This window comes from Prionailurus viverrinus, chromosome D4, assembly GCF_022837055.1.
Source record: "Prionailurus viverrinus isolate Anna chromosome D4, UM_Priviv_1.0, whole genome shotgun sequence".
Classification (NCBI taxonomy): Eukaryota; Metazoa; Chordata; class Mammalia; order Carnivora; family Felidae; genus Prionailurus; species Prionailurus viverrinus.
In genome coordinates, this window is record NC_062573.1 from 80,103,584 (window position 1) to 80,131,525 (window position 27,942).

A 27,942-nucleotide genomic window follows, 5' to 3' on the forward strand; every position below is an offset into this window, starting at 1 on the left:
ATGCTTTATTAAAATAGAAGACTCTTTAACTGATAATACATAGGCCATTCCTTTCCAGAGGAAGACCTTCCCCAAAGGCTTTATACTCTGGAGACTTTACCCTGTAAGTCAGATTATCAGTGATCTGTCAGAATCATAGTATCCCACATTTAACTACCTGCCAATCCTTGTTCTAAACTTTATCTGCTGGCAAATACAATATAAACCATTACTTAACAATACGGCAACTTGGATATATTACAAGCCCCATTAAAACATCCTTAACGAGTAACTACAAAATCAAAGCTATTATTCCTGTATTCCAGGAGCTTACAGTACACCTGGGAAGAAAAGGCCTCCAACCTGGACACTTCTACTAAGAACCAGGATACTGTATATGCCAAAGTAGAACAGTGAGCAGTAAAGACACCAAGATTGCCATGGCTAAAAAGAAACCAAAGGGGACGGAATGAGATAGGAGAGATTTGACCATTCCTGAACAAAGGGTTCGAAAAAATGAACGAGCCTGAGACTGACAGAGATGTGAATGACTATGTGAGCAACATTTTCACTGGAGCAAGTACAGACTCCTTACCGGAACTGGAAGATTAGAGACGAGTACAAGATAAGGTTGGAAAGATAGGATTCAATTATTATTAAACGCCAGGCATAGTACAAAAATGGAGCTGTTTGGAAAGAAATTCTAGATTTAGGACTTTGGTCTTTTTACCCTGTAGTGGTAAAGTAATGGCAATTTCACATTCATTATCTCAACCAATCATCACAACAAATGACTTTATAGAATGGAGAAACAAAAGGCCTAGGAAGGCACATTCTTACACTTAAGGTAACACAGCCAAAGCCAGGGCAAAAAAGCCCAGTGCTCTTTTCTTTCTCTGTCTTCTATACCACTCAGCTCCTCTAGCCAAGAAAACAATACCTCTTTTTGTTTTTTAAGTGTGATCGTGAGGGGTGCCTGGGCTGGCTCAGGTGGTAGATCGTGCGACTCTTAATCTCAGGGTTATGAGTTCGAGCCCCACATTGGGCAAGAAGCCCAATTTAAAAAATTTTTATGATAGGGGCACTTGGGTGGCTCAGTTGGTTAAGTGTCTGATTCTTGGGTTTGGCTCAGGTCATGATGTCACAGTTCATGAGTTTGAGCCCCGCATTGGGCTCCACGCTGCTGGTGGGGAGCCTGCTTGGGATTCTCTCTCTCTCTCTCTCTCTCTCTCTCTCTCTCTCTCTATCCCTCCCCACCCTCTCTCTAAAAATAAATACACTTTTAAAAAATTTTTAAATAAAATAAATAGGGGCGCCTGGGTGGCTCAGTCAGTTGAGTGTCCAACTCTCGATTTCAGCTCAGGTTATAATCCCAGGGTTGTGGGATCAAGCCCCGCATTGGGCTCTGCACTAAGTATGGAGCCTGCTTCTCTTTCCCTCTGCCCTTCTCCCAGTGGCAGTCTTCTTTTTCTAAGATAAAAAATTATCAAGGGAGGGAGGGAGGGAGGGAGGGAGGGAGGGAAGGAGGGAGGGAGATGTGATCAAAGCAATGTTTTAGTTAAATACATATGCTCAGGCTGTATGGGTTGAAGTAGAAGGCAAAGAACAAAGAAGCGAGGAGAGGAACTAGTACTCTCCCATAATAATCCACAGACGGTGGGAACAATAGGAATGAAAGTTATCATTCGTGGGCTGTTTAAGAAGACTCACTTGTTTGAAAATGCCAAGAGACTCAAAAGATAACGAGGAGACCAGGAGAGCCGCAAATAAAATTGAAATGTCAATAAATAGATCCATTTTGTAGAGGAAATTAGTTACTGTTGTCAAATGATGCCCAAACACCAAGATATTAGGTCAAACATTATGAGCCTCAACCCCCTTAAAACAAATACCCAGAGTTTACCCCTACTGGATATTTTATGTACAGATATTCGTTAATTGTCTGTACTTATAAACTCTAGACCCTCCACCAACTCTCAGAGGTATCCATATTTATAAAGCCCAGTAAGAGTTTATGCCCATTGTCTAGAAACCTTTAAAAATAGTTGGTACACCTGAATCTAAAGAATTAGCAAATATTACCTGTTTAATTAAATCTATCATTGAGTCGAGGCTTTCTTTCAGGGCATCGGGATTATCTGCCAATCCCAAGTAAACGCCCAAAGGCGTGCAACTAAGAAAGTATTTTAAAATCTATAAAAAGATAAAACCTATCTTACCTCTTAGAAATTATTTCTCAGGGCAGGGTTCCATTTTTAAATTCCCCCAAGATTCTCAAGAATTCCATTCAACTATGATATTAGTTAAGGGACAAGAACACTGGACGAGTAGCTCCTTAAGAGCTGTAAGTCGATACCCCACACATCAAGTAGTCTTTAAAAGGGGATAACTAAGAGAGTTAGGACCAAGGGAGGGAGAGCTGAGCCTCAGTGAAATCCCATCCAGCCTGGAGCAAACAGAGCAGAGGTCAGTGCTGCTCTTTGGGACGGCCAGTAGAGGCTGCCAACGCACAGGGACAGGAGCTCCCCGTCGACCCCACAGACACAGGAGGAGGTGTCGCCAAAACATAAAGCACTTCCCTGGCATAATGGGAAGACCAGCGTTTTCGGAGCTCATCACAGAGCATTATTCAACAGCAATCACCAAGAGTCTTTTCAACCATAGCTTCTGGGCATGTGTCACAGGAACAAAGGAATCGCAGTGCATCTTGAGCACTTTTGAAAGCTGATCACACTTAGCCGCTCTCTGACCAAAGGAGACCATCGAGCCTTATGGGAATACCTTTCCAGAGAGGATCCCTCAGACATGAGAAAGTGGATATTCTCACTTAGAATACCCGGATTTATCGTCTTTAAACCCTCGTCTGAATAGATGGATTAGTTGGCTTCTTCAATTAAGGTGAATCGTTTACAGCTGGAGGAAACGTTCAGTTACTGGATTCGAAGCCATAAATGGATCTCTAATTTGGAAGTATCAGTCTCAAATGACAAACATTAATATGCTTAGAAGGAACTTTCCTCCTCTTCAGGAGTCAGGTGGGATTCTGGCCATCTGGGTCCCTCCCCCCGAGCCGGGAACAGCAGCGCTCAAACACGCTGAGCGGCGGTCGCATTTTAAAATTCACTTTGTGAATCTGCTCTGCCATTTTAAGAATTATGTATCTGGCCCTTTCTGCGCTCCAAACACTGCTATTTCGTGTGGAGGGGAACTCTGCCGTCAATCACAGCTCGCGTTCGCCTCGCAAATAGGCGCCGCAACTCTCACCTGTCACTGCTCTTACATGTAACGTAGGCAGCTCAGCACTAAATCAATTTAAGGAACTGCAGAAGTTAAATACATACGTTATTATTATGATGACAGAAAAGGCAATGAATGTCTTGCAGCTCCATTTGCTTTCTTTGTTAGGGAAGAAAAAGCTAATTATCTGTAGCTGTCAACCATGAAGACCCAGACCTATTTAAATCAACATTAGCCTTGGACAACTGAAAACGGTTCTCATATCATATTTTTGCCTGATTGTTTTCTTTTTTGCACCAAAAAAAACCCCCCATAATTTCATTACAAAATATTAAACATTCCGAAGGACAACGTAAAAACAAGTTGAAAAACTGTAAAACTACACGTCTGTATCCCTTTTCGCAACCAATTTAATATTTCAAAAAACTGCCAGGTTTCCGTAATATCCATTCTCTAATTAGTATAGCCAAAATTTAGACAGATGTAAAGCCTCACCACACAAATTCCTATTAATAGCTATGATACTTAGAAAATTCAACTGAAAGCCCACAGACTTCTTGGTTACAATGAAATTATGTCACTGACGATCAAGGAAGAAGTCCATTTATTTAATTAACAAAAGAGAAAAAGAGAAACACAGTCCAAAGTTGAAATGCTGATAAGTGGGGCGCCTGGGTGGCTCAGTGGGTTAAGTGTTCGACTCTTGATTTCGACTCAGGTCATGATCTCACAGTGACATCGAGCCAGGGTCAGGCTCCACATTGACAATGCAGAGCTTGCTTGGGATTCTCCCTCTCTCTTTCTCTCTCTCTGTCTCTCTGTCGCTTCCCTGCACTTGTGCTTCTGCATGTGCATACACTCCCTCTCGAAATGAGTAAATAAATAAAACTTAAAAAAAAAAAGAAATGCTGACAAGTGACAGAAAATTCACACTGGCTCATGGGCTTCTCGTTTGTACGTTATTGTCTTTAGTTCCCAAGCTTCCTTTCTCCTGTCCAGTCCTATTAGAATCTACAAGGAATAACTAGTTGGTCTTGAATTTTCTCTTTTCAGATTTAAGGACCAACTTGCATATTTCTAGACTATCAAATAAGAACTAAAAGAACATTCTTAAGAAGTCAAAGACAAATAAACCTATTATCATTAGTACATAAACTATGGTATCTCCTAACAACGTGCTCCTAAAAGTATGCAAAGATCATTATTCGTGATGAGGAATGCAAATATCCCCTGCATTTGCTCTCAGAGTTTTCCAGTGATAAACATTATTTTCTGCTATTTTCTTTAGAAGAGTCCTTCTCACACAAGTATACTTAGGAGTAGTTTACAATTTCACATTTTAAAAACTGCCTATTTAGCTTTCTGATGCACTTTTAAACACATGTAACCCCTAATATATGCAAAACACAGACAAATTGAAACGCACTCAATAACGGAAGATAAAAATTTGAGAAATGGCCTCACACAATTATAGTTTTAAAAATGATAGCTCCGGGGCGCCTGGGTGGCTCAGTCGGTTGAGCGTCCGACTTCAGCTCAGGTCACGATCTCACGGTTTGTGAGTTCAAGCCCCGCATCAGGCTCTGGGCTGATGGCTCAGAGCCTGGAGCCTGCTTCCGATTCTGTGTCTCCCTCTCTCTCTGCCCCTCCCCCATTCATGCTCTGTCTCTGTCTGTCTCAAAAATAAATAAACATTAAAAAAATTTTTTTTTTAAATGATAGCTCCATACATAAATCCCTAAACCCGCCTTAAACAGAAAACTATTTCTAACTACAGCTGACTCACAACTCCAAGATTCTGATGTTCCACAACCCCTCCTTGAAATCTGAAGGAATCGCTATTGGAGACCAGGAGAAAAAGTCAAGAACCATTAGTATCAAGAAGATAAAAAGCAAACTATCTCAAATCCCAAGAATCACATAGGAAGATGGCTAAGGTATACAGACGTGGCCTATCGTGTAGGTAAGGAAGTTTAGTTAAGTAACTAACCTGCCAAAAACTAAGTACAGTTCTCACTGTCCAAAACTAGCAAGTGACAGAATCAAGACTCCATCTCAACTTTTGACAACAAAGCCCAGGTTCTTTTCACAACATGAGACTACCTCCCAGCAGAATTCTTCTCTGGCTTCACATTTCTAGAAATCTGCATCTATCAAGATTGAGAGACGGCTGACATCCTTTACAATTAATGATGCTGGTGACAGTGTTATTCTGTATGCACGCAAACATGGCAGAAATGACAGAAATATGATTAGGGGGTGGCCCTTTGTCTTAAAATAAGGAGGGGAAGATAGATGGTCTTCACGGGTCCTTCTAGCGCTAACATGCTAATATTCTTTGGGTTATTTATCTTGCTAAGATATTCGGGAACAGGTAAGAAGCCTCTGGCTCTTTCTTTTCTAATTTTCCGAAATCTGTTCAAGATAACATTATAATTCCTACTTGATCACTGTTTTCTAAAAACTTAAAAACAGTATCCCTGCTAACATCATTCTCACAACTTGGTGAGAGGGATTATTATCTTATATAGGTGAGGGAAATGAGGCTCAAGAAGATTGTGGCAACCTGGCCTGAATCACCAAACTATAAATGACAGAGCAATTCCAAATGCAGGTCTGTCCTCCTCACACCTCAGGACAGTTGCCACCATGTGCCAGAGGCTACCAGAACAACAGCATTCATTTGTCCATCACCATTACTTTGTCACATCCTCCCTCGTTGGTTCTCAGAACCAGCCTGTAATGAAATGAGGCAAGTAATACAATTCCGGCCCCATTTTCCAAATGAGAAAATGGAGACTCAGAGAATTCATATCACTTGCTCAAGGATCCTCACAAAGGATGGCAAAGCCAAGTCTGAAGCCCCGGCCTCCTGTCTCCAGAGCCCACCGTTTCTTCTGTTGTTATATTTCATTGTCAGTTACCGGTTGGCTCTTTGAAACATAGCTTTGAGACATCTCTGTGCCTACCCCGTGTAACCTGGTCTCTCTAAACCTGAACTTCACCGAGTATAATTGAGCTCACGAAGGCATTGCTTATGTGTGATACGGTGACTTCTGTTCACAATATAGATTTTATTTTCTAATCATATTTGTCTAGGCCAGTCAAAAAGATCCCCACCCGGACTTGAATGATCAAGAAGAAGATTTCTAATTATCAGGAAGATCCTACTTCAAAACCAAGAGAAAAAAAGAGGCCTAATTTGGAAGCTTGTTAAATTATAAATCAGCCTTCTCTTCGTGTACGTCCACTTAACAGGACAGACAGTGGTGCTGCCTCTCTGTCTTTAATTCCTCAGACTCTTTCTACCCGAATGCACTGCCATTACTGAAGGCCAGAATGATCTCATTTAGCCAAGCAGCTTCGTGCCCTTTCATTAGGCCCTAATCTAAATTATACTATAAAGACATAAGGCTCTGTACTTGTGACTGGCTCATGATAAAGGGCACTGGCTGGCCATGTGGCCTGATGAAGTCTTGGGACACAGAGGGTCTTTTTTGGACTTTATCAGTCTTAGAGCAAGCAATTTATTTTGAGCCAGAAAAATAAAATATAATCTTGGGCCATCTGGTTCTGTAACACTCTTTATTTGTTTAGAAAGGTCACTGTTGTCAAGTTATTGAATGTTATCTCTGGAATTGACAGGAAGAGAGAAGTTTCTGAAAGCAGGCCAGGAATATTAAAGCACCGGATATTAAGGTGTAAAGCAGTATTTAAAAGCCTGGGCTTTAGCGTTAAAGAGACTATAGTTCAAATCCCAGCCCCACCACCCACCAGTCAAATGACCTTGGGCAAGTCGCCAGCTTTCTTAATCCATTTTTCCTATCCATAAAACCTAGAGAGTGACACTCTAGAGGGATGCTGTATAATGGTAAAATGATGCAACATCGATACTCCTAGCTTGTGGTTACCACTCAAAATAATTATTATACATTAAATATTATATTATCATATATATTAAATATAGTATATACAAAATAATTATTACATGTAATAATTATTCGATAATTGTTATTTTCCGTGTAATGTTTTGTTCTCCTTTTTCTTCAGTTTTGTATGAAACTACAATTTCCATTGCTTTTATAAATGCTTCTCTAGATGGCAAAGTGGAATTTAAATACAGACTCACAATTTACGCTATGCCTGTCAAGTATGTGGATCCAGAGCCTAATCCTCACAAAAACCTCATTCTCTCTTAAGCGTTTCAGCAATATTCACTACTTTCCAAAATCAAATCTATGGCAGCCATTACTCTCTTGGGGGAACGACCAGGTGGCTGTGTCGCCGAACAGTGAACAGTAGCCAGTATCAAACCCATAGCTGAACATCCTCAGTGGGCTGGGAGCACTGCGTCTTACTGGCCACCTGTTATCGTGTCCTGATGCTGTTATGCAATAGTTATTTTCTTTGCATTAGGTAGTCTTCTATTAACGTCTCGAGGGCATCCTGAGGCCCAACTCCTGCAGGAACAAGATGATCTAGAGTTTTTGTAGACAGACTCGTTAGGCCTGGCCCCTTTGTGAGAAGAGACCGGCAATGTGATTAAAAATACACAAATCATTAAAACCTACATCTAACAAGGCAGCGCGATCAAAATTCCATCCAGAATGTTGCCAAAGAGCAGTGTTTTCAATTCAGCAGGCCAGGTTCCAGATCAACTTATCTAACCCCTCATTGACCATCTCAAGGGTGGGCAAAGATTTCCCTCGCACGTTGGCACAAATGGCCGTCCTGACGTGTTGAACCCAATTATTCCCACATATGACTGGTTTCCCCAGACCACAGCAGGCACTCTAAGCTAGAGCAAGGCTAGTATCAGGCTGGGAAGAACAAATCCATCTGTTTTCTACCCAGAATTAGCCGCTACACAGTTTCCTGTTTGGTGTCGACAGTAACAGGCACACATCTTCCCTATGAACCACTGAGTTCTCTGTTTACTCCGGAAGACTGACCAAAGACAGGAGTCAGTTATGAAAGACAAACTTCAAGCTCCAAGATCTAGCAAAGACGGACTACTTACAAACCAACAAAAATCTAAAACATACACACTGAGTCAAGGGCTACAAAGATAAACAGACCAGGGAAGTCGAGAAGCCTAGATGGAAAAACACGTAGGAGTTCTCTTGATCGACCTTCATTTGCCCAACTTAGATGTAGGACACCACACCCTGCGCTTCCTCCCCAACCGTAGTAAAAGATGCTCATGGCGTGCTGAAAACTCCCAGCCTGCAGAGTCATCTCTGGGGCGCCCCTCACAGGTTTGCTACCAAGAGCTGAGTTGTATGCACTCCCAACACCATTTTGTTCCAAAACCTCATGGGGGGGGGGGGGTATTGTTAGTGTAATTAGCTAATCTAATTAAATATTAGATAAGCCATGAAAGCAAAAATCGACAGTGTTCTATCTTTAGAAACTAAATCAAAAGCTCAGGAAAGACTTAGAGGTAAGTCACTACACACTTTGCTGTTGAAATAGGTAAAAGTAAAAAATAGAAAAATGGGCAAAATCTAAAATACAGAATGGTGGTTCTCAAATTTTAGTGTGGAGGCCTTGTGAAAACAGATAACTTAGCCCCAGTCCCTTGGTTTCTGAATCAGGAGGTAAGGGGTGAAGCCAGAAATCTGTACACTAAGAAATTCCCGAGTAAAACTTGGGGCACCTGGGTGGTTCAGTCAGTTAAGCATCTGACTTCCACTCAGGTCATGATCTCACAGTTCGTGAGTTCGAGCCCCATGTTGGGCTCTGTGCTGACAGCTTGGAGCCTGGAGCCTGGAGCCTGCTTCAGATTCTATGTCTCCCCCTTTCTCTCTCTCTGCCCCTGCCCTGCTCCTGCTCTGTCTCTGTCTCTGTCTCTCTCTCTCTCAAAAATAAACATGAAAAACATTAAGAAAAAATTCTCATGTTATGTAGAGCAGCTGGCCTGGGACCCACACTCTGAGAATCAGTGCCTTTCAATTCTCTAAATTTTAAAATCTACATTAAAGAAAGTGTAAAGTGGAAAGGGTTTGTTAGGAATGTAGATTAATGGGAGACGGGTTCCCCACAGCAAACCTACGATACTGGGAAAGGCCGGGGTCCTAACCAGAAGACAGTCTGTTATGTGTGTGATTTAAGATACAACAGAATGTTAGTGGGATGTAGGCATCATTTTTTTACGACTGACTGTTTTAAATGACTTTTTCAATTAATGGACAAGCTACGAACATCAAACTCATCAGAAGACATCCGTCAGATATGAGCCATTTAGACACCCCTGGGGTATGACAATCCATTCCCCCCGCCCCTTCACTGGAAGAAGAAAATTCTAACTTGATAGCCTCCTTGGTTCCTAAAAACACAAGCTCACAGCATCAATGAGTCCTTTATGAAAATTAACGGAAGGAAACCTCACTGAGGATGGAGTTGGGAGGTCAGCAGGGGTAGCTCCCAGGCCCTGCCCCTCCTCTTCAACTGCAAATCCACAGTAGGAAGAGACCGGACCTGGCAGGCAGCTACCTCACTATTCCAGCCTTTTCTGCCCTGGCAACAGTCCAGCCAATGAGAGACAGTCACGACCCGGCCACTGAGAAGCCACTCTACTTGCGACCCCCAGTGTATGGCAGGGGACTTTTGGTTTCTAACAGCCCTCTCGAGTCCCCTTGCCTCTACAGAAGACCCTATCTCCCTTTTGTTCTCCAGACTTGCCAATGGTTTGACGACAGCTGGTAGCTCCCAGACTGCAATTCTCTGCTCTTCCCAAATAAACCCATTTTTTGCCGGTAAAGAACTGGCGGTTGTGTTTTTAAGGTTAACGCCTTTAAAATGAAAGCTTAAGGGTGATGGGTATAGAGGAGGGCACCTTTTGGGATGAGCACTGGGTGTTGTATGGAAACCAATTTGACAATAAATTTCATATATTGAAAAATAAATTTAAAAAAAACACAAAAACAAAATGAAAGGTTAAGTACCACTATCCAATTTACACACGAGATTTCCGACGCAGAGAGGGTAAGAAACATCTCTAGAGGTGCAAGTCAGCCTAGGGGCAGCCTCAAGACTTCAATACGGATCTATCCCCAGATTCAATGTGTTTCCCCCCACCCCCCAATTTTACGACATGGCAGTATAATCTCTGCAAGTGTCCAAGGCAGGTTAGAAACAACACTGGAGTCCCAATCACTCTAAATACCTGTAAAACATGAAATGCTCAAACTGACACAGCAGTGTGGACTAGGTGGATTATATGCACTTCATCTGTTGTCTTGAACATACTCAAACATCATCTATAATCTGTACAGGATCATCAAATATAGGGCAGTGGGAGGTAGCTGGTCTACCAGCACTGAAGCCAAATTTTTGGCAATACAACTCCACTTAGGCAAGAAATGTGTGGAGAATGGATGCCAGAAAGATTCACAAGCAGATGCAGCAGGGCAAGTGAAATAGAGACAACCAATGTTCAGACACAAAGAAGCACATTAGGTACACAATGAAATAACGCATCTAGAGATGTAACATTTAGGGCCTTCTTGGAAACAAGGGCAGAGCCAATCCAGTCATAGTAATCACTACTTGACGACGCCTTTAAAGCAAGTTATTCATTTTAGAAACTAGAGGAAAACACATCAAAAAAAAAAAAAAAGGCAGCTTAGCTCTGTCTTCTAAGGTGGCAATGTGTTCACGTAGTATCATATGAATTCCAGAAGTAAAGAGGACTAGCAGTAAGTCAAGCACCTAGGAATGATTAGAACGGCTGCTGTTAAAAACAAAACAAAAAATACACAAACAGAAAATAACAAGTGTTGGCAAGGATGTGGGAAAATTGAAAGGCTTGTGCGCTACTTGTAGGAATGTAAATTGGTGCTGTGATTAGGAAAAACAGCATGGAGGTTCCTCAAAAGATTAAAAATAGAATTAGCATATATATCATCAAGCAATCCCACTTCCAGATATACACCCAAAAAAGCTGAAAACAGGATCTCAAAGAGGTAACTTGTACAGCCATGTTCACTACAGCATTATTCGCAATAGCCAAAAGGTGGAGGCAACCTAAATCCCCATCCGTGGATGTGTGGATAAAGAAGATGTGGTATACGCATACAATGAAACATTATTAACAGTCTTAAAAATGAAGGAAATCCTGTCACATGCTACAACATGGATAAACCCTGAGGACATTCGGCTACATGAAACGAGACAGTCACCAAAAACACAGACACTGCATGATTCCACTTATATGAGATACCTAAAGTTGTCAAACTCAAAGAAACGGGAAGTAGATTGGTAGGTGTCAGGGGCTGAGGGGAAGAATTAAAGGGGAGTCATTCTTCAATGCGTACAGAGTTTCAGTTTTACAAGAAAAATTCTAGAGATCAGTTGTAAAAAAATATGCATCGAGGGGCGCCTGGGTGGCACAGTCGGTTGAGCGTCCGACTTCAGCCAGGTCATGATCTCGCGGTCCGTGAGTTCGAGCCCCGCGTCAGGCTCTGGGCTGATGGCCCAGAGCCTGGAGCCTGTTTCCGATTCTGTGTCTGTCTCTCTCTGCCCCTCCCCCGTTCATGCTCTGTCTCTCTCTGTCCCAAAAATAAATAAACGTTGAAAAAAAAAATTAAAAAAAAAAAATATGCATCGAGTTAACACTATAGCACCGCACACTTAAAAACAGTTTTAAAAACTAGGAATAAAAATGCCTGGAATACCCCAGTAAAGTGATAGATAAGAAAGCATTAGAAATGTTCAAGAGAACTTGCTTAAGAAAACCAGAGTCTCACAAGATTAGATGCAGTTTTAATCAACGTAACCTCTTAATAACGCTAATTTCTGTAACACTCTAGACATCTAGGACTTCAGTGTGTTATCTGTGGTGGAAAGAAGGTATGCCACATTGGAATTACTCGGAGGTCGTTAAAAATATTACTTATTCTCACCCAGAGAGATGTTCCCAGTTGAGTGAGCCATCATTACAGATGCAACTGTGCTATATTCTTCAACTGTGCTGGGACTGAAAACAGATTGAGAATTTCATTTTTAAGTGATTGTTTAAATCAACAGTAAGAAAATTCAATTTCATCACTTTTCCCAGAATAAGGAAATTACATGTATTGTTTGATATAATTAAACTGTCTTCGTACCATAAAGCTAAACATCGGTTTTATTTTCTGAAGGCATATGTAATACGTTATAATTGTGGCAGCTCTACACGACAATGAACAGTCCTTGTGATGAGATTGGCTCTCCACTGAGCTGAGCACCCATGGAGAACAGAATCAACAATATATGGAAAATGCAGATAGAAATACCTCGCAAGCCTTCTGAAATATTCTGCCCAGAACATTTCTCCAGTCAACAGCACCTTCCTATGTACATTTATCTCCAGGTACATCTTCCCAAGATCTACTCTGCTCTCCAGAGACATTGCTCATCTTTTCTTTTCCGCATTTAGAGGAAGGAAAAGAACTGAATTTTCCATACCCGAGCTTTCAGTGACAAAATAAAGGGTATCTCTCATTTCCACATATTTGCCATTTCATCTCCAGGGAAACAAAGCTACAACTTGAGAACCAAGGGTTAATGCAATCATTTCACACGGAGTTCACCTTGGTGCATCTTCCTTCTACCATGTTTTAAATATCTATGGATATAAAGTACCTGACAGTATTATAAAATTAAGCCCTGTAAGAGGATCCGTGAACCAATATGCTCTATTGGTAACATTTCCTTAAGAACAACATGAATAGGTTATTTGGCCTGGAAGCTATACGTTATAATCTCTTTTCTTTTTTTTTTTAATTTTTTTTTCAACGTTTATTTATTTTTGGGACAGAGACAGACAGAGCATGAACGGGGGAGGGGCAGAGAGAGAGGGAGACACAGAATCGGAAACAGGCTCCAGGCTCCGAGCCATCAGCCCAGAGCCTGACGCGGGGCTCGAACTCACGGACTGCGAGATCGTGACCTGGCTGAAGTCGGACGCTTAACCGACTGCGCCACCCAGGCGCCCCGATTATAATCTCTTTTCTACAAAGGTATACCGGAGCTCCATAAATCTATTTCTCAACTCCTGCCTTCTTTTGCCTTAAACATTTCCAGTGTGCCTTTTGTGTTCCCTTGGTCTGTCTTTCACTCCCCTTTCTGAGTTATTTTCTTAGCGGCTGCCCTGGAAATTACAAGGAGTATTTTAACCTTAAACATTCTAGTCTGGATTAACATTAACTTAATTTCAATAATAATCAAAAACTTTCCTTAGATATACTTCCATTTTCTTCCATTCCTTTTTACTGTTATTGATAAGCAAACTATACTTTTACATGTTATAAGCCTGTCAATACAGGGTTTTTTTTTAATTGTTATTATTGCTTTATGCAGTTGCCTTTTAAAACAGGAGACAGACATTATGAAGACAAAGGCTTTTGTGAATATTTTTCTGCATATGTCTCATAACTATGTAGTTACTTTATCATACTCTTTATTTCTTCATGTGGGTTAGTTTACTGTCTAGTCCTTTGTAGTTACTGCTTATTCTTTCATTCCAACCTGAAGGACCCCCTCCTTAATTATTTCTTGCAGGCAAGTCTGCTAACAACAAATTCTCCAGTTTTTTGTTTGATTTGGTATGTTGTTACTTTGTGGTTGTTGTTGGCGGCTGGTTTGGTTTGATAAATGTCTTTCTTTTTTAATGTTTATTTATTTATTTGGTGGGGCGGGGGGGGGGGGGGGGGGGAGGGGAAGAGAAAGTTGCAAGCAGGCTCCAAGAGGCCAGCACAGAGCCCAATAGGGGGGGCTCGAACTCACGAGCCCTGAGATATGACCTGAGCTGAAATTAAGAGTCGAATGCTCAACCGCCTGAGCCACCCAGGCGCCCCTCGCTTGGTAAATGTCTTACTTTCTCCTGAATCTCTGAAGGAGACTTTAGCCAGATACAGAATTCCTAACTGGGAGTCTTTTTTTTTCTTTCAACACTTTGAAAATGTCTTCCAGCCTCCATGGTTTCTCATAAGAAGTCAGCCATTCATCTTACGGAGGATCCCTTTTATGAGATTTTTCTCTTCCTGCTTTCAAGATTTCTCTCCCACTTTCGTAAATTTGAACTAGGACCAGTCTAAGTGAAGATCACTTTGGGTTTGGGGTACACGGAGTTTCTTTCATGTGTGGACTAATATTTTTTAGCAAGTTTGGCAAGTTTTCTGCCATCATTTCTTCAAATACTCTGCCTCTTTCGTTCTTCTCCTTCTAGGCCTCCCATTTTGCATACGTTGGGACCCTTGATGGTGGGTGACCCACAGGACTCCTAAAGCTCTGTTCATTTTTATCATCATTCTCCCCCTCACACTGGTTCATCTCTATGGAGCGACCTCTAAGTTGACTAATTCTTTCTTCTGCCAACTCCTATCTGCTATTGAGCAAATCTAGTGAATTGTTCATTTATCGTACTTTTAAACTCCAGAATTTCGGTATGGTTCTTTTTAGGTAATTTCTAAGTTTATGGATATTCCCTTTGGTAAGATACCGTTCTCATACTTTCCTTTAATTCTTCAGATGCGGTTTCATTTAGTTCTTTGAACGTATTTATAATAGCTCAAAGTCTGTGTCTACGAAGTCCCTATCTGGGCTCCCACAGGGACATTTTTCTCTTGGCTGGTTTTTGCTTTTTCGTACCCACTGCCACCACCGCCACCACCCCCCCCCCCCCCCCCCCCCCGTGTGTAGGGCACACTTTCCCGTTTGTTACGGCTCACTTTTTCATTAAAAACTGGTCATTTTAGATAATATATTTTAACAACTGTGGTACCAGAATCCTCCACACTGCTCCAAGATATTTTATCACTGGTGGTGGTGTTGTCCTTTTCTCGGGTGCTGCTCGTTCGGCACTTTGATAAACTAATTCTGTAGGTTCTATAGTCCCTGTAGTGTGTGGCCACGGAGTTTTCCGCCAGATTTTAAGTTCTTGCTTTCATTTTTAAGCCTGGCTTCCAAAGAGTCACACGTGTATCTGTCTAACTCAGTGGCCAGCCACTGGTTGGTCAGATTTCCTTAAATGCCTCGCCTGGGTGTCTCCACCCTTTGCCAAAGGCATCTTTGTGAGAACTCACACTCTCAGACTTCTGTCAGGGGATAACACGGCCCTAGTTTTCACTTCCTGCTTAGGCGGAGCCTCAAGGTCAGAGGGGAACCTCCGCTTTCCTAGGTCTTTCACAGACACGTGCACAGCCTTGCACATGGCACAGCCTTTTAGATGTCCAGGAATATGACAGGAGTTTTTCAGAGTTCCCTACAGTTGGCTAATTCTCCCAGATTTCCTTCTGAATTCCTGGCCAGGCTCTGGTTTGCCTCCACAGAAAGAAAAGCCTTAAGCGGTGGAGACACTGCCAACATTTGCTGTTGCTGCGGCAAAGCCCTAGGGGCTTTCTCTCCCCCCCCACCCCCCCTCCCCAACCGAGCAGAGCTCTGAGTCAAATCGAATAGCCAACCACTCTCTGGGAATAGACTTTTCCCAGGGAGCCGCAAGTTTGGACAAAATATGAACCGCGCTCTGGGGAAGGTGCTTTTAATGGGTCTCCAGGAGTGGCCAGATCTCTGCGTCGTGTGCAACGCTGCCTGCTTCTGCTCAGCTGCCAGGCTGGGGAAGGAGGAGAGACGGAAGGAAGCACGAGTTAAAACGTCACGGACCCCGGTGTCCTCCCAGGTTTCAGGATTCTTCTCTCGGACGGAGGATCTGCGGTGCCTTCGCTGGCTGCGGTTAACTGCCAGAATTCTGAAGGAGTTCACTTGGGCTGTTTTTGCTGTCGTAGCAAAACAGTTGTTTTGCTGTTGTTTTGTTTTGCTCTGTCGTAGACAGAGATCAAGTGCACGGAGGGCCTCACTCCGACCAATGTGGAAGCCAATCAACTCTGTGATATTTTAAATCTAGTTTCGCGTAGTTTTTAAGACAAAAAAGCATTTTAACCAAAACAAATTGTTTAAAAAATTATACCTTTTTAGGTCACCAATTCTTTATCTGGTGGAAACTTAAGAAAAAAAAAATCTATATTACAACAAATAGAAGAGAAGAGAAACTGATCTGAGAGGGATTAAACTGCACAGACAATATCTCGCCGTACTGCATCTTTCCTGTTTAGTAACACATGCAAGGACTGAAAATAAAGACGGTCCCTGGTCTTATCCTCTCTTGGCCCCAAAGGCCTCCCAGGTCCTTTTTGGAGAACAGGAACAAGTTCACGTGAGGAAGAAAAAGGCTACTCCGTCTGGTCCTACTTGGCCGACCCAGGCCAATTCCAATTCAGTTCCGACAGGGATAAAAAGAGCCACAGGGAGTGGGAGGGAGCAGGAAACGCAGCAGAGAAGAGAAACCAGGGACCTGCACACAGGAAGGGACCTTATCTCCTGAGGTTTCTCTGGAGAACCTCCGCACAGAAAAATCACGCTTACCTCAGAATCACCCAAGTATCAGCCAGACCCGTGTAGTCAGGACACAGCAAGACGAGCTTCTTGAAAGGAAGAGTGATTCATTCCTATTATCTCCCTTTAACACGGCCTGATATTGGCAAGCCAGGGAAAGTCCAAAACCATCAAAACAGGCCCCAAAAAAGTAAACACCCTTTAGCAAAAACTTTTATTTTCAAAACCATTCTTTTCCTATTTTTCCTTAGCTCTTCTTTAAGATTTTATTTCTAAGTAACCTCTACACTCAGCGTGGGCTCAAACTTGCAACCCCAAGATCAAGAGTCATATACGCCCTACCCACTGAGCCAGGTGATCCTTCTTTTGTCCTTCTAACTGCTGTTTAATCAACTATCCCAAAACATACCGCTCAAAACAAACAAACAAACAAGACATTTTATTTGCTCCTAATTCTGCAATCTGGGTTGGGCTCGGCGAGGCAGCTCTCCAGCTAATCGTGCCGGGGATCCCTTGCACGACTGCTTTCCACCGACGGGTGGGAACAGGGCTCGGCCAGAATACCAGCACGACTAGACTTCTCTCTCCATGTCGTCTCGGGGCCTCTCTCCCCCCACGTGGCCTCTTTTGCACACAGTCTCTCCAGGAAGGTAACCAAGAATCTTCCATGATGGTTCAGGCGCCCCAAAAAACCCAAAAACAAAAGCTACCTGGCCTTCTTAAGGCTTATGTCCAGACCCGGAAAAGCTTTCATTCTGTCACATTCTATTGGTCAAAGCAAGCTACCGGTTCAGCCCAGGCTGAAAGGAAAAGGACTTCCCAAGCGTGGGAATACCCAGAGGCGTGGTTCACCGTAACCGCCATCGACCCAACAGACACTGGAAACGTTTCAGCCACTTCCAGGCGGCTGGAACAGGAGCGGCCACAGAAACTAGAAAATGGCGAAGCTAAATGAAGGCTGGGCAGTTAGATTCCATTCTCTGTTCCTCCCCACACTGAGGGTCAATCTGGGTTCACTGAGAATCTTAATTACGGGTAGGAGGGAAACAGAAACCTAATTAATCACTTACAAGCCACACAACCTGGGACAACTCAACCATTCTCTCACAGCCTCAGCTCCTCAAGTGTAAAATGAAAAATTACACGGGCCCTGCCCATCCTACAGTAAGACTAGAGAGGACAAATAAGACAAGAAATGAGGAGGGACGTCAAAAACCAGAATGTCATATGACAGGATCCTATGTATTGTCAACCCAGCTAGGCTCCATTCTGTTAATAAAATTATAATAACCACAGTTAATTACCCCATATGCCAAACTACCACCACAGCAATGATACAACACGTCATAATGAGCTAAAATTAGGTCATATTGTGTTACTTATAAAGAGTACCAACACTCATACTGACTGTGGTTTATTGTTATCTAATTACACGTCAGGTGCTGTTAGGTGAACTATGACCCTTAAAATAACAACAAGGTAGGTTATTATTCCCCTTTTACAAATAAACAAAAGCCCATGGTCACCCAACTAGCACGTGAAAAATCTATTATAAATCTTTAAAGTATAATAGGCACATGATATATACCTGCTGTCTAAATTAAAAACAAAGCTAGGGCTATCTGGCTTTCAAGTAAGTCTTTCAACCACATCAAAGTATCTCCCTCTCACAATCTCTGTTTTTACATTCAGCTACTGAAATTGTAATCACAGCAAACATATCTAATTAACAGAAAAAACTGATCACCTTCCCCGTCTGCAACGTGGCTTCCCATCTGAAAAGTAGCTTCATTTTTTTAAAGCTCTAATCTTCAATCCATCTACTGAGACATTGTGAGTAATAATGGCCTTATTATAATGTGGGAGTACCAAATGGGAAAAAAAGTGACACATTTACATACCAAAATGTCTCGAAAACAAACCCCACCAAAACAGCAAATGTTTTTAAATGGCAAAATATGTACAGTATGACCAATAAAGATCTATATCCTTATACTTATGAAAAGACCTTGAAATTTAAAAGAGGAAGGAAAGACAATGCCCGGCAGGAAAATGGGCTAACAATACAAATGAGCCATCAACAAAAGATCTGACTATCAAATATACTTAAAAAAAGGTTTTTTTTGTCATTAGTTATCAAAGGAATGCAAATCCAAGGGAGACATTTTTCAACTACAGGATTGACAAAAATACAAAAAAAATTACAGAGATTAATCATCGTGTAGAGAGCATGCAAAGAAACAAAACATTAAAACACTATTCTTAAAAAAACAAAACAACAACACTCTTCTTGAGAGTATACAATGGCATGAGCTTTCTAGAGAGCAAGCTGGTGGTTCAAAAACCATTCAATACGCACCCAGCCTTTTGCCCAGCAGTTCCATCCCTCACAACTCATATAAAGGAATTAACTGGATGTTGCACAAAGATGTATATACAACAATTCATCGTAGCACCAAACCATAGGGTACCACCTCAACGACTAGAGAACCGCTTAACTAAATCGATAACATTCTTTTTTTTTTTAATTTTTTTTTTTACATTTATTTTTGAGAAACAGAGTGAGACGAAGCGTGAACGGGGGAGGGGCAGAGAGAGTAGGAGACACAGAATCTGAAGCAGGCTTCAGGCTCTGAGCAAGTGGTCAGCACAGAGCTTGATGCGGGGCTCGAACCCACGAACTGTGAGATCATGACCTGAGCCGAAGTCAGACGCTCAACCGACTGAGCCACCCAGACGCCCCTAAATCGGTAACATTCATACAACGGCACCAACATGTTATTTACCACGAAAAAAATGTTGATAGGAGTGTCCAAGTTAAAAAAACAAACTGTAGGACCCAATTTTTGAGAGGAAGGGCACATGCTTTTGTGTGTGAAGGGAGAGAGGGCACGCGCATGTGTGAGAAGTACGCCCAAGAATGCCAGATGCACTCGCTAAGAGACAAATCCTGAGAAGACAGAACAGTCATCTTGTGAGCACGTGGGATGTCATCTTTGAACAGAATGGTGATTCTTTTTTCGTTTCCTCTTTGTACCTTTCCGTATTTTCTGAATGTTTTACATTAAGCATGTATAATTTTTATAGCCACAACACAATAAAATAATTTTCATTTCAAATAATCTCAACTATCATTAGCTTGAGGTTCTGTTAACTTTCAACCATTATTACTTTTACGATAAAATACTGATTAAAAAGCAGTTGATGTGGATACTGAATGAAAATTTCCACGTATTCCTCTTTCAAATGACAAATGAAGGCTCGTAAAGCCTTCATAGGACTGCTTCCACTCGCAAATTATTTAGAATTTGTAATTTCTTTTAAAACGTCACTTAGGGCGCCTGGGTGGCGCAGTCGGTTAAGCGTCCGACTTCAGCCAGGTCATGATCTCGCCGTCCGTGGGTTCGAGCCCCGCGTCAGGCTCTGGGCTGATGGCTCGGAGCCTGGAGCCTGTTTCCGATTCTGTGTCTCCCTCTCTCTCTGCCCCTCCCCCGTTCATGCTCTGTCTCTGTCCCCCAAAAAATAAATAAACATTGGAAACAAAAAATTAAAAAAAAAAAAAGTCACTTAAAAGAGAAAAGTGGAGCGGCAATGAAGCAAGCATAAGTGTACTGCATTATGTGTCTGATAAATAACTTGCATATGTGAAGTCCTGGGCTGATTTGATTCTACAGTTCAAAGAAGAACACCATCGCTTGGTATATTAACTTGGGAGCTTAATACCTTATCCTCATTATTTACACAGTATAATGAGAGGTCTCAATTAGCCATGGCTAAGATTATCCACAACTAATCTTGCCTCTCAGGTCAGCCCTTGTGCCCAAGTGGAAGCAGTGTAGTTATTTGCTTTGTAGATTTCTGTTCTGTTTACTTTGCATGAAGCCAGGATTCTAGAAAAAAAGAAATGCTTAAGATCGATTCTTCGACTTGGACAGTAGACGGGCAAGTGGCCAGCCACTATCCTCAGGGCTGAGAGTCTGAGTACCATCCAGATATACCACCCTGTCCTCCACCAGGGAACTTTGGAAACTCTGGGGGCCGTTTTGGTTGTCACATGACTGGGGTGGGGGAGAGGTTCTAATGCCATTTTGGCCCACAGATGCCAAAACATGCTGCAACACAGGGTACCCCACCAAGAACTGTCCCGTTGACAAGGACAACAGTGTCCCTGTTGAGGGACCAATGATTTTCTTGTGCAATGTTATATTTCTAGCCTACTACACAGCAGGCATTAAATAATTATTTGTCGAATACAGCTAAAACAAGCAATTGCCAGCACTGAGATACAAATAACATAAAATAACGAGGAATGACAATGGAGAAGCCAGACCCACTGTGACCTGAGTCAGACTTTGGTGGCTAGGATCCATTACACTCAGGGAAATTCTACGATGAGACACGTCTGTACCCAAAACATGCAGAAAAAAGCCTAACAGGCCACACCCAAATACAGACGATACGAGGATTATCTTCCACCATAGATAGCCAGATATAGGTCTTCCTCTGTGAACAAAGATCAGCAATTCTGTCAACTCAAGACACACACACACGGGTGCCAACCGAGCTCAATCTTGCCTTGGCAAGCGGACGGCAAAAAGCATGTGGCTTCAGAGTAAGACTGTGGCCTTTAACTGTGGTTTTGCCACGCATTACCTGAGCAGTTTCCTTCACATCTTCGAAGATCAGCCTTCTCATCTATAAAGTGGCATACTAAGGGGCGCCTGGGTGGCTCAGCTGGTTAAGCGTCCGACTTCGGCTCAGGTCATGATCTCACGATTCATGGGTTCGGGCCCCGCATCGGGCTCTGCAGTGACAGCCCAGAGCCTGGAGCCTGCTTTGGATTCTGTGTTTCCCTCTCTCTCTGCCCTTCCCCAGCTTGCATTCTGTCTGTCTCTCTCTCAGAAATAAACATTAAAAAAAAATTTACAAAGTGGCATGAAGAAACGGGTTCACAACCCCCCATGCTAAGCCCCTGGGCCAGATAGGTCACATGACTCGGAATCTTTTTTGTAGCTTTGGAAAGTAGTATCATATACATGTAACACCCCAGGTGTGTCTAGGGCAGCAACATATAATCATACACATTAATGTTTCCACCGCTAAAAAGATGAATGTCCCATTTGTGGGATAAATAAAGACCCTTAAGGAGCCTTATCTCATTCAGCTCAGGTTCTGCAGCTAAATTAGCTTTCCCACAAACTTAGGGAAACTGGTGATTTTCAGAGCCTGTGGAAATCCAGAAGTGCGTATTAGGGATCACGGATCTGTAGTACCTACTTCCCTCGAAGAGATAACATGAGGATTAAGTTATTATACACAGAAGTTACTTACCCCAGTGCCTGACATACAGGTAGCACTTCGTATTGGTCATTGCTCTAAAATGTTAACTAGTTACTAAATGAGATACCAGGTGATGCAAGGTGGCTTAAGGGATTCGGCTGACTTGTGTTAGCTGGGGGCCGGGCTGGGCAGGGGAGGGGGGGTGATACAGGGGTAAGTACAGGTCAGGAGGTAACCGAAGACAATTACGCTAATTAAAATAAAACTAAATCACAATTTACTGCTCCTAAATTGCAAGAAAATAATGCATCTGTAATAACACTGACCTCTTAAGTAAACATGTACTTCCTTTTGAGAAAAGGCAGTTTCTCCAGGAGGTAAGATCTGAAGAGACTTAATAATTTCTGCTTCACATGTGGTTTCCTACTTGCAACTCTAAACAGCGTTCTTCCTATAAGCGGGTCTGATATTGAAGATTTTGCTTCAGGCAGGGCCAAAAAAAACCCGGTTTCTCCTTAGCGTAAAAGATTAAAATTAGGGGCGCCTGGGTGGCGCAGTCGGTTGAGCGTCCGACTTCAGCCAGGTCACAATCTCGCGGTCCGTGAGTTCGAGCCCCGCGTCGGGCTCTGGGCTGATGGCTCAGAGCCTGGAGCCTGTTTCGATTCTGTGTCTCCCTCTCTCTCTGCCCCTCCCCCGTTCATGCTCTGTCTCTCTCTGTCCCAAAAATAAATAAACGTTGAAAAAAAAATTAAAAAAAAAAAAAGATTAAAATTAAAAAAGCAGTGAAGTTCTTATCGGGCATGGCAGGATTATAGCAAAATTTGAGAAGTTAAATGGTAAGTGCAAGAAGTATGTTAAACCCACCTCCCAAACGAGGGAAGTTCAGTTTACCCCCTTCTCCCCTCCCTGTTCTATTGGTTTTCCTGATCCACACTCCTAGAGACGTAAGAGTCAACGGAGAGAATGAAGGGAACTATCACTTGTTAAGCACCGCTTGGTGCCACGTATCGGTGATTTATTTTCACAATTACAAGGCGACCGTCACTCTCCTCATATTAATAAGAATATTGAATTGCTAGGTGGGTAAACCATGATTCAAACTCAAGTGAGGCTAACTCAAAACCCCACAGGCTACTTGGGACTAGACCCCCCTCCCCCTTACCAAAGGAGCCAGCGGCATCCTCACTTTCTTGACTCTTGCCTTCCTTTGTATTCTTTACCAGATATTTTCAAAGTGCACGTAATAATGTGGGACTTATATGATCTCTCAGAGTAAAGACATCGTCGTTCTTTCTGTGATCCCAAATTGAAAATGTACTTACGATTTGATCTTGTCTCTCAAACACTAAGGGGAATCTCCATAAATTTCAGGCACTGTCTTTAGTGTTAAGAGCATATTTACATACGTATTGCATTGTTCCAATCAGCAGCATAATTATAATCAAAGAACCTCCAGCTTGGTAGAGGTTTTAAGGATAAAACATAGATTTAGTTGAATCGCCGTTCGGGTCATAAAGATTTTTATGGGGTACGACCTCCCAAATACCCTTCTATTGCCACATTAGAGTTTAATGATCTTTTCAAGAGGGTCTTCTTTATGACAAATTAGAATCACCCTTTCTAGAATTTCAGCTCATTCTACTCGGGTCTGACTTCCAAGGAGACGACTTAAGGCACTAACATACCTGTGATTTTACTTTTAGCTGAAAGTTTGCAGCACAAATTAAAAAGTACAAATACATTTCAAGACAGATTTCAAGGTCTTTCTCCCCCTTCTTCCCGTAAACTAAACAAGTGACTTCGGTGACTCGAACCTTTCCTCCTTCCTGTCAATGCCCATTCATGCTGCCCTTTCCAGTATCTCTCCAATTGTTCTGCGTCCCTAATGAGCTTTGGGGAAAATAATGGAACATTATTAAAGTGTTCAGTTTAGTAAACTAAGAGCTCAATGACTTCAGCCTTAAAAAAAAATACTCCAGAGTCATGCTCATTTTTAAAAGTACAAAACTGTTGACCTATTTTCAATTTGTGGAATGCTATGATTTGAGTCTAAACAATTAGTCTCATCTTGAATTTGTGTGATTGACTTTTAACCGTTATTAAATTTCATGACGTCTTGGGTGGACCACTGAGGGGATTTATTTTTTATTTGCAGATAGGTAATTGCATAGGCTGTTACAGTAAGGTTTAAATGCATACTTGAGGAAGATGGAAACGTATTTGGAATCTATTATTGTCAAAGATTCTAGAATGCTATATGATGAAGGAACCGTGCTTTGATACTATTAACACTGTTACGACTATAAATGCTACTATACCCTAGAATTTTCAAGGCTCTATACACACACAGTAACTAATGGAAACCACTTGTAAGAGCCATTGTACTTAACTGCCAGATTTGGGATTATGGAATACGTTCAATATTTTAAATTGTATAAAAACTGATAACGCTTATCACTGTCACTTTATGGACAAGATATAATTAATACGGACAGTCTGCATTTGAGTTTTTAATAAATTTTCCTATTTTTGAAACTATCCTATTCTATTTTTTTTAATGTTTATTTTTGAGAGAGAGTGCACGCGAGTATGGTAGGGGCGGAGGGAGTGGGACAGAGGATCCCAAGCGGGCCCTGCACTGACAGCAGTAAAAGCATGAAGCAGGGCTCGGACCCACAAACCGTGAGATCATGACCTGGTCTGAAGTTGGACGCTCAACCGACTGGGCCACCGAGGCGCCCCCAAAACTATCCTACTATTTTAAAACCAATTCTCATTGGCCCTGGTAAAAAGTGTATCCTGTGTGCTATGTTAATTCAGTAAGTACTGGTGGAGGAGAAACAGAAGTAAAGAAAAATGCCAAGAGGCTAATCTGTGTTTCTATCTCCACAATGCCAGTAGGAAAAGAGGTATGTAACCTCGATCCACGAGAGGCACAGTTCGTGGTTCTAATTTACAGTCCTTGCACAGAGGGAACCAGTGCAGAGCAGTAGCTGTAAAGCCCGATCTTCTAATGAACCTGCCTTTCAGGCCACCGCCATTCCCAAGCATGGCTCCTGAAGAACTTTTTGACCAGAAAATATAATGTGAAAATTACTAACACAGTGGATAACAATAGAAGAAGAGTCACAAGATCTGGGTTCAAATTCCAGATTGTCTATCTACTAGCTCTGGAACCTTCAAAGGTGTTTCTTAACCTCTATAAATCTTAGTTTCCACACCCATAGCAAGGAGACACCCCCATCCCATACAATGGACAAGTTGAGATAAATAAGATGCTGACCACACAAAACAAGTTTGTAAGGTGTGATCTGCTAAGTAAAGCATATATTATATACTATATATAATTATTACATATACTATTATATATTATTATACGACATATATTATAATTAGTCTTACAAGCTATGTTATAATATAAAAACAAACATTTTTCCTTCCTACCACTCCCCTTCCCAAGACAATTTCCTTATTTCACATACAACAAAGACACTCAGCATTATCTGAGTGAAAGAAGGTCCAAAAATTGGATTCAAAGGAAAGAAGTGGGACGAACAGACACATTAAGAATTGTTCTCCACTGCTTCTCAGGATAACTCAAGGTAAGTTCATCTCCCACTACCTTGCCCAAGGGAAGGACTCCACCCACACACCTAGTGGTTACTTTAAATGTCCTCTAAGCTGTTTTTAACAAACACTATCTGTAAACACTTTTAGTAGCAGTATGCTATGGAAACCTGTTCTCCAGACCCAGGCTAGCTTTTGCAATTGGTAGGTGTGAGATCAACGTTCCGATCAGATGTACTCAATCATGAACGTCAAGTAATAGGCAAAAAATGTATCATATTCACGTGTTTCCTACAGACAACTCACACAGTTTGAGAAAGATGATAAAGTTGTAAGACTTCCTAGAGAAGCTATTTCAGAGTTGGTACTCTCTCAAACATACTATCTGTGTAAAGATTACAATAGCTCTTAAATTATAATTCCTATACATAAATGCGTGGTTTTTTGCTACAGATCATGTTACTAAGGTCTTAGACACAAACTATTCAGTGTCTCTTTCTTGCAGCCTTATATCCATAAATAAAATATTGGAAAGTATATAGGAGAATTTCTGGTGCACCCTGTGGAAAACTTTTATAAACGCACAGGTTTGAGATGAAGGATAGAGCTCCAGCTTATTTTCCTTGAATCTTGGTTAAGTCTCTTAACCGGTAGATTGTGTGATTATCTTCCCACAGAAGCTGAATATTGAAGAAATGCTAAAATGGCAATGTTTTATCATACTGAATGGGCTGGCAATTACATTTCAACTATGTGGAAAAGTAAGGAAGTAACTTGGGTGCACACGTAACCTCAAAGACCAACAATGAGGCACAGCTCTACGCCTATCCCTCTGGTGCTCCCCCCCACTCACCTGACCCCTACCCCTGCTCCTTGCTCCTTTCTGAACACCAATGGAAGGCCTCTCTTTCAGGTGCTGTTGTACTGGAAGCAGAAGTCCCCACACCAAACTGCTGCGCCTTCCGGCATAACTAGCCCATTATTGAGTAGGAGAATTATGCCATCAGCAGCACGTTAGCCAATTACTCTACCAAATAGTTCACGTCCACTGACCCACCTGCCGCCATGTCACGGGCTAGATGTCGAAAGAGTAGCTGCTATAGTTTACTCTCTTTAATTTGAATTTACTGTGACACGGGCTTCACGTTTGACAATCTGTGAAACAACAATAGAAATGCATGTGGCATTCAGTTGCATTTTAGTTGACTGTCATTTTGGAATGCCACACCTAGACATCACGCAGGGCGACACGTGGGTACAAAAGGTGGGAAAAGACTAACTCAACAGTCTCATATTTACGCTCTCAGTAAAGCACCCTGAGCAGCCCCCAGAATTTCACATTACAGGGGCTCTGATGGTCTTTCTTACAATGTCTTACACATTTTCAGTGCAGGATGCCTTTAATCCTACTTAGGGCATGTTGGGGAGACAGGCGGGAGGGAGGGTTTCTCCTGTGGTTTCCAGAGCCCCACAGAAAGCTAAGCTATCCAAAACACTTAAAAATAACTATAACCAGGGGCACCTGGCTGGCTCAGGCAGTAGAGCCTGCAACTCTTGATTTCCGGATCGTGAGTTCAAGCCCCATGTTGGGCACAGAGCTCACTACAAAAACTAAAAATTAAGATACGAAATAACTTTAACCACATAACGATGTGAGGAAGAATTTAACACTATCATGTCTTAAACACATGCAAGCTGTGAAAGAAAATAAAGTTCCTCACGATGTTAACCGTTGCCAACTATCAAGAGAGAAAAAGACTTGGGGCGCCTGGGTGGCAGTCAGTTAAGCGTCCGACTTCAGCCAGGTCACGATCTCACGGTCCGTGAGTTCCAGCCCCGCGTCGGGCTCTGGGCTGATGGCTCAGAGCCTGGAGCCTGTTTCCGATTCTGTGTCTCCCTCTCTCTCTGCCCCTCCCCCGTTCATGCTCTGTCTCTCTCTGTCCCAAAAATAAATAAACGTTGAAAAAAAAATTAAAAAAAAAAAAAAACAGAAAAAGACCTATCTCAAAATCTTATATATAAAAATAGCTCTCAAAAAATTTTGTACATGAGACCCTATATTAGATACATTACAATACTCTGCTTTGTGTACCTATAGTGCATACTTTATAGAGAACATGTGATCAATTACCTCATATTCTTTCCATGAGCCAAACTCAATGTATTCTCTACCATAAAATGCCAGAATGACCAAGTGGCCTAAAATATTAAAAGCAAAGAGAATCAGGTTAACATTAAAAATGAACTCTTTGGGGCGCCTGGGTGGCGCAGTCGGTTAAGCGTCTGACTTCAGCCGGTCACGATCTCGCGGTCCATGAGTTCGAGCCCCGCGTCAGGCTCTGGGCTGATGGCTCGGAGCCTGGAGCCTGTTTCCGATTCTGTGTCTCCCTCTCTCTCTGCCCCTCCCCCATTCATGCTCTGTCTCTCTCTGTCACAAATAAATAAATAAACGTTGAAAAAAATTAAAAAAAAAAATGAACTCTTTGACGTACACAAGCTATGTGG

General features: G+C 42.1%; 1 protein-coding gene across 11 annotated transcripts in view; it reads right to left on the reverse strand.

Moving 5' to 3' along the window:
- Positions 1-27,942, reverse strand: part of RFX3 (regulatory factor X3) — a 288,688-nt gene that overhangs the window by 223,053 nt on the left and 37,693 nt on the right. For 5 of the 11 annotated variants that reach the window (XM_047830028.1, XM_047830019.1, XM_047830027.1 and 2 more), the window contains exon 2: positions 12,123-12,196. The exons of 4 other annotated variants lie outside the window; for them this stretch is intronic. In XM_047830028.1, coding sequence (XP_047685984.1) covers positions 12,123-12,156 — 34 coding nt within the window. In that variant the 5' untranslated portion in view covers positions 12,157-12,196. Of the gene's footprint in view, positions 1-12,122; positions 12,197-26,290; positions 26,389-27,942 lie in introns of those variants that run through there. 2 more of the 11 variants (XM_047830018.1, XM_047830021.1) reach the window with 2 other exon arrangements.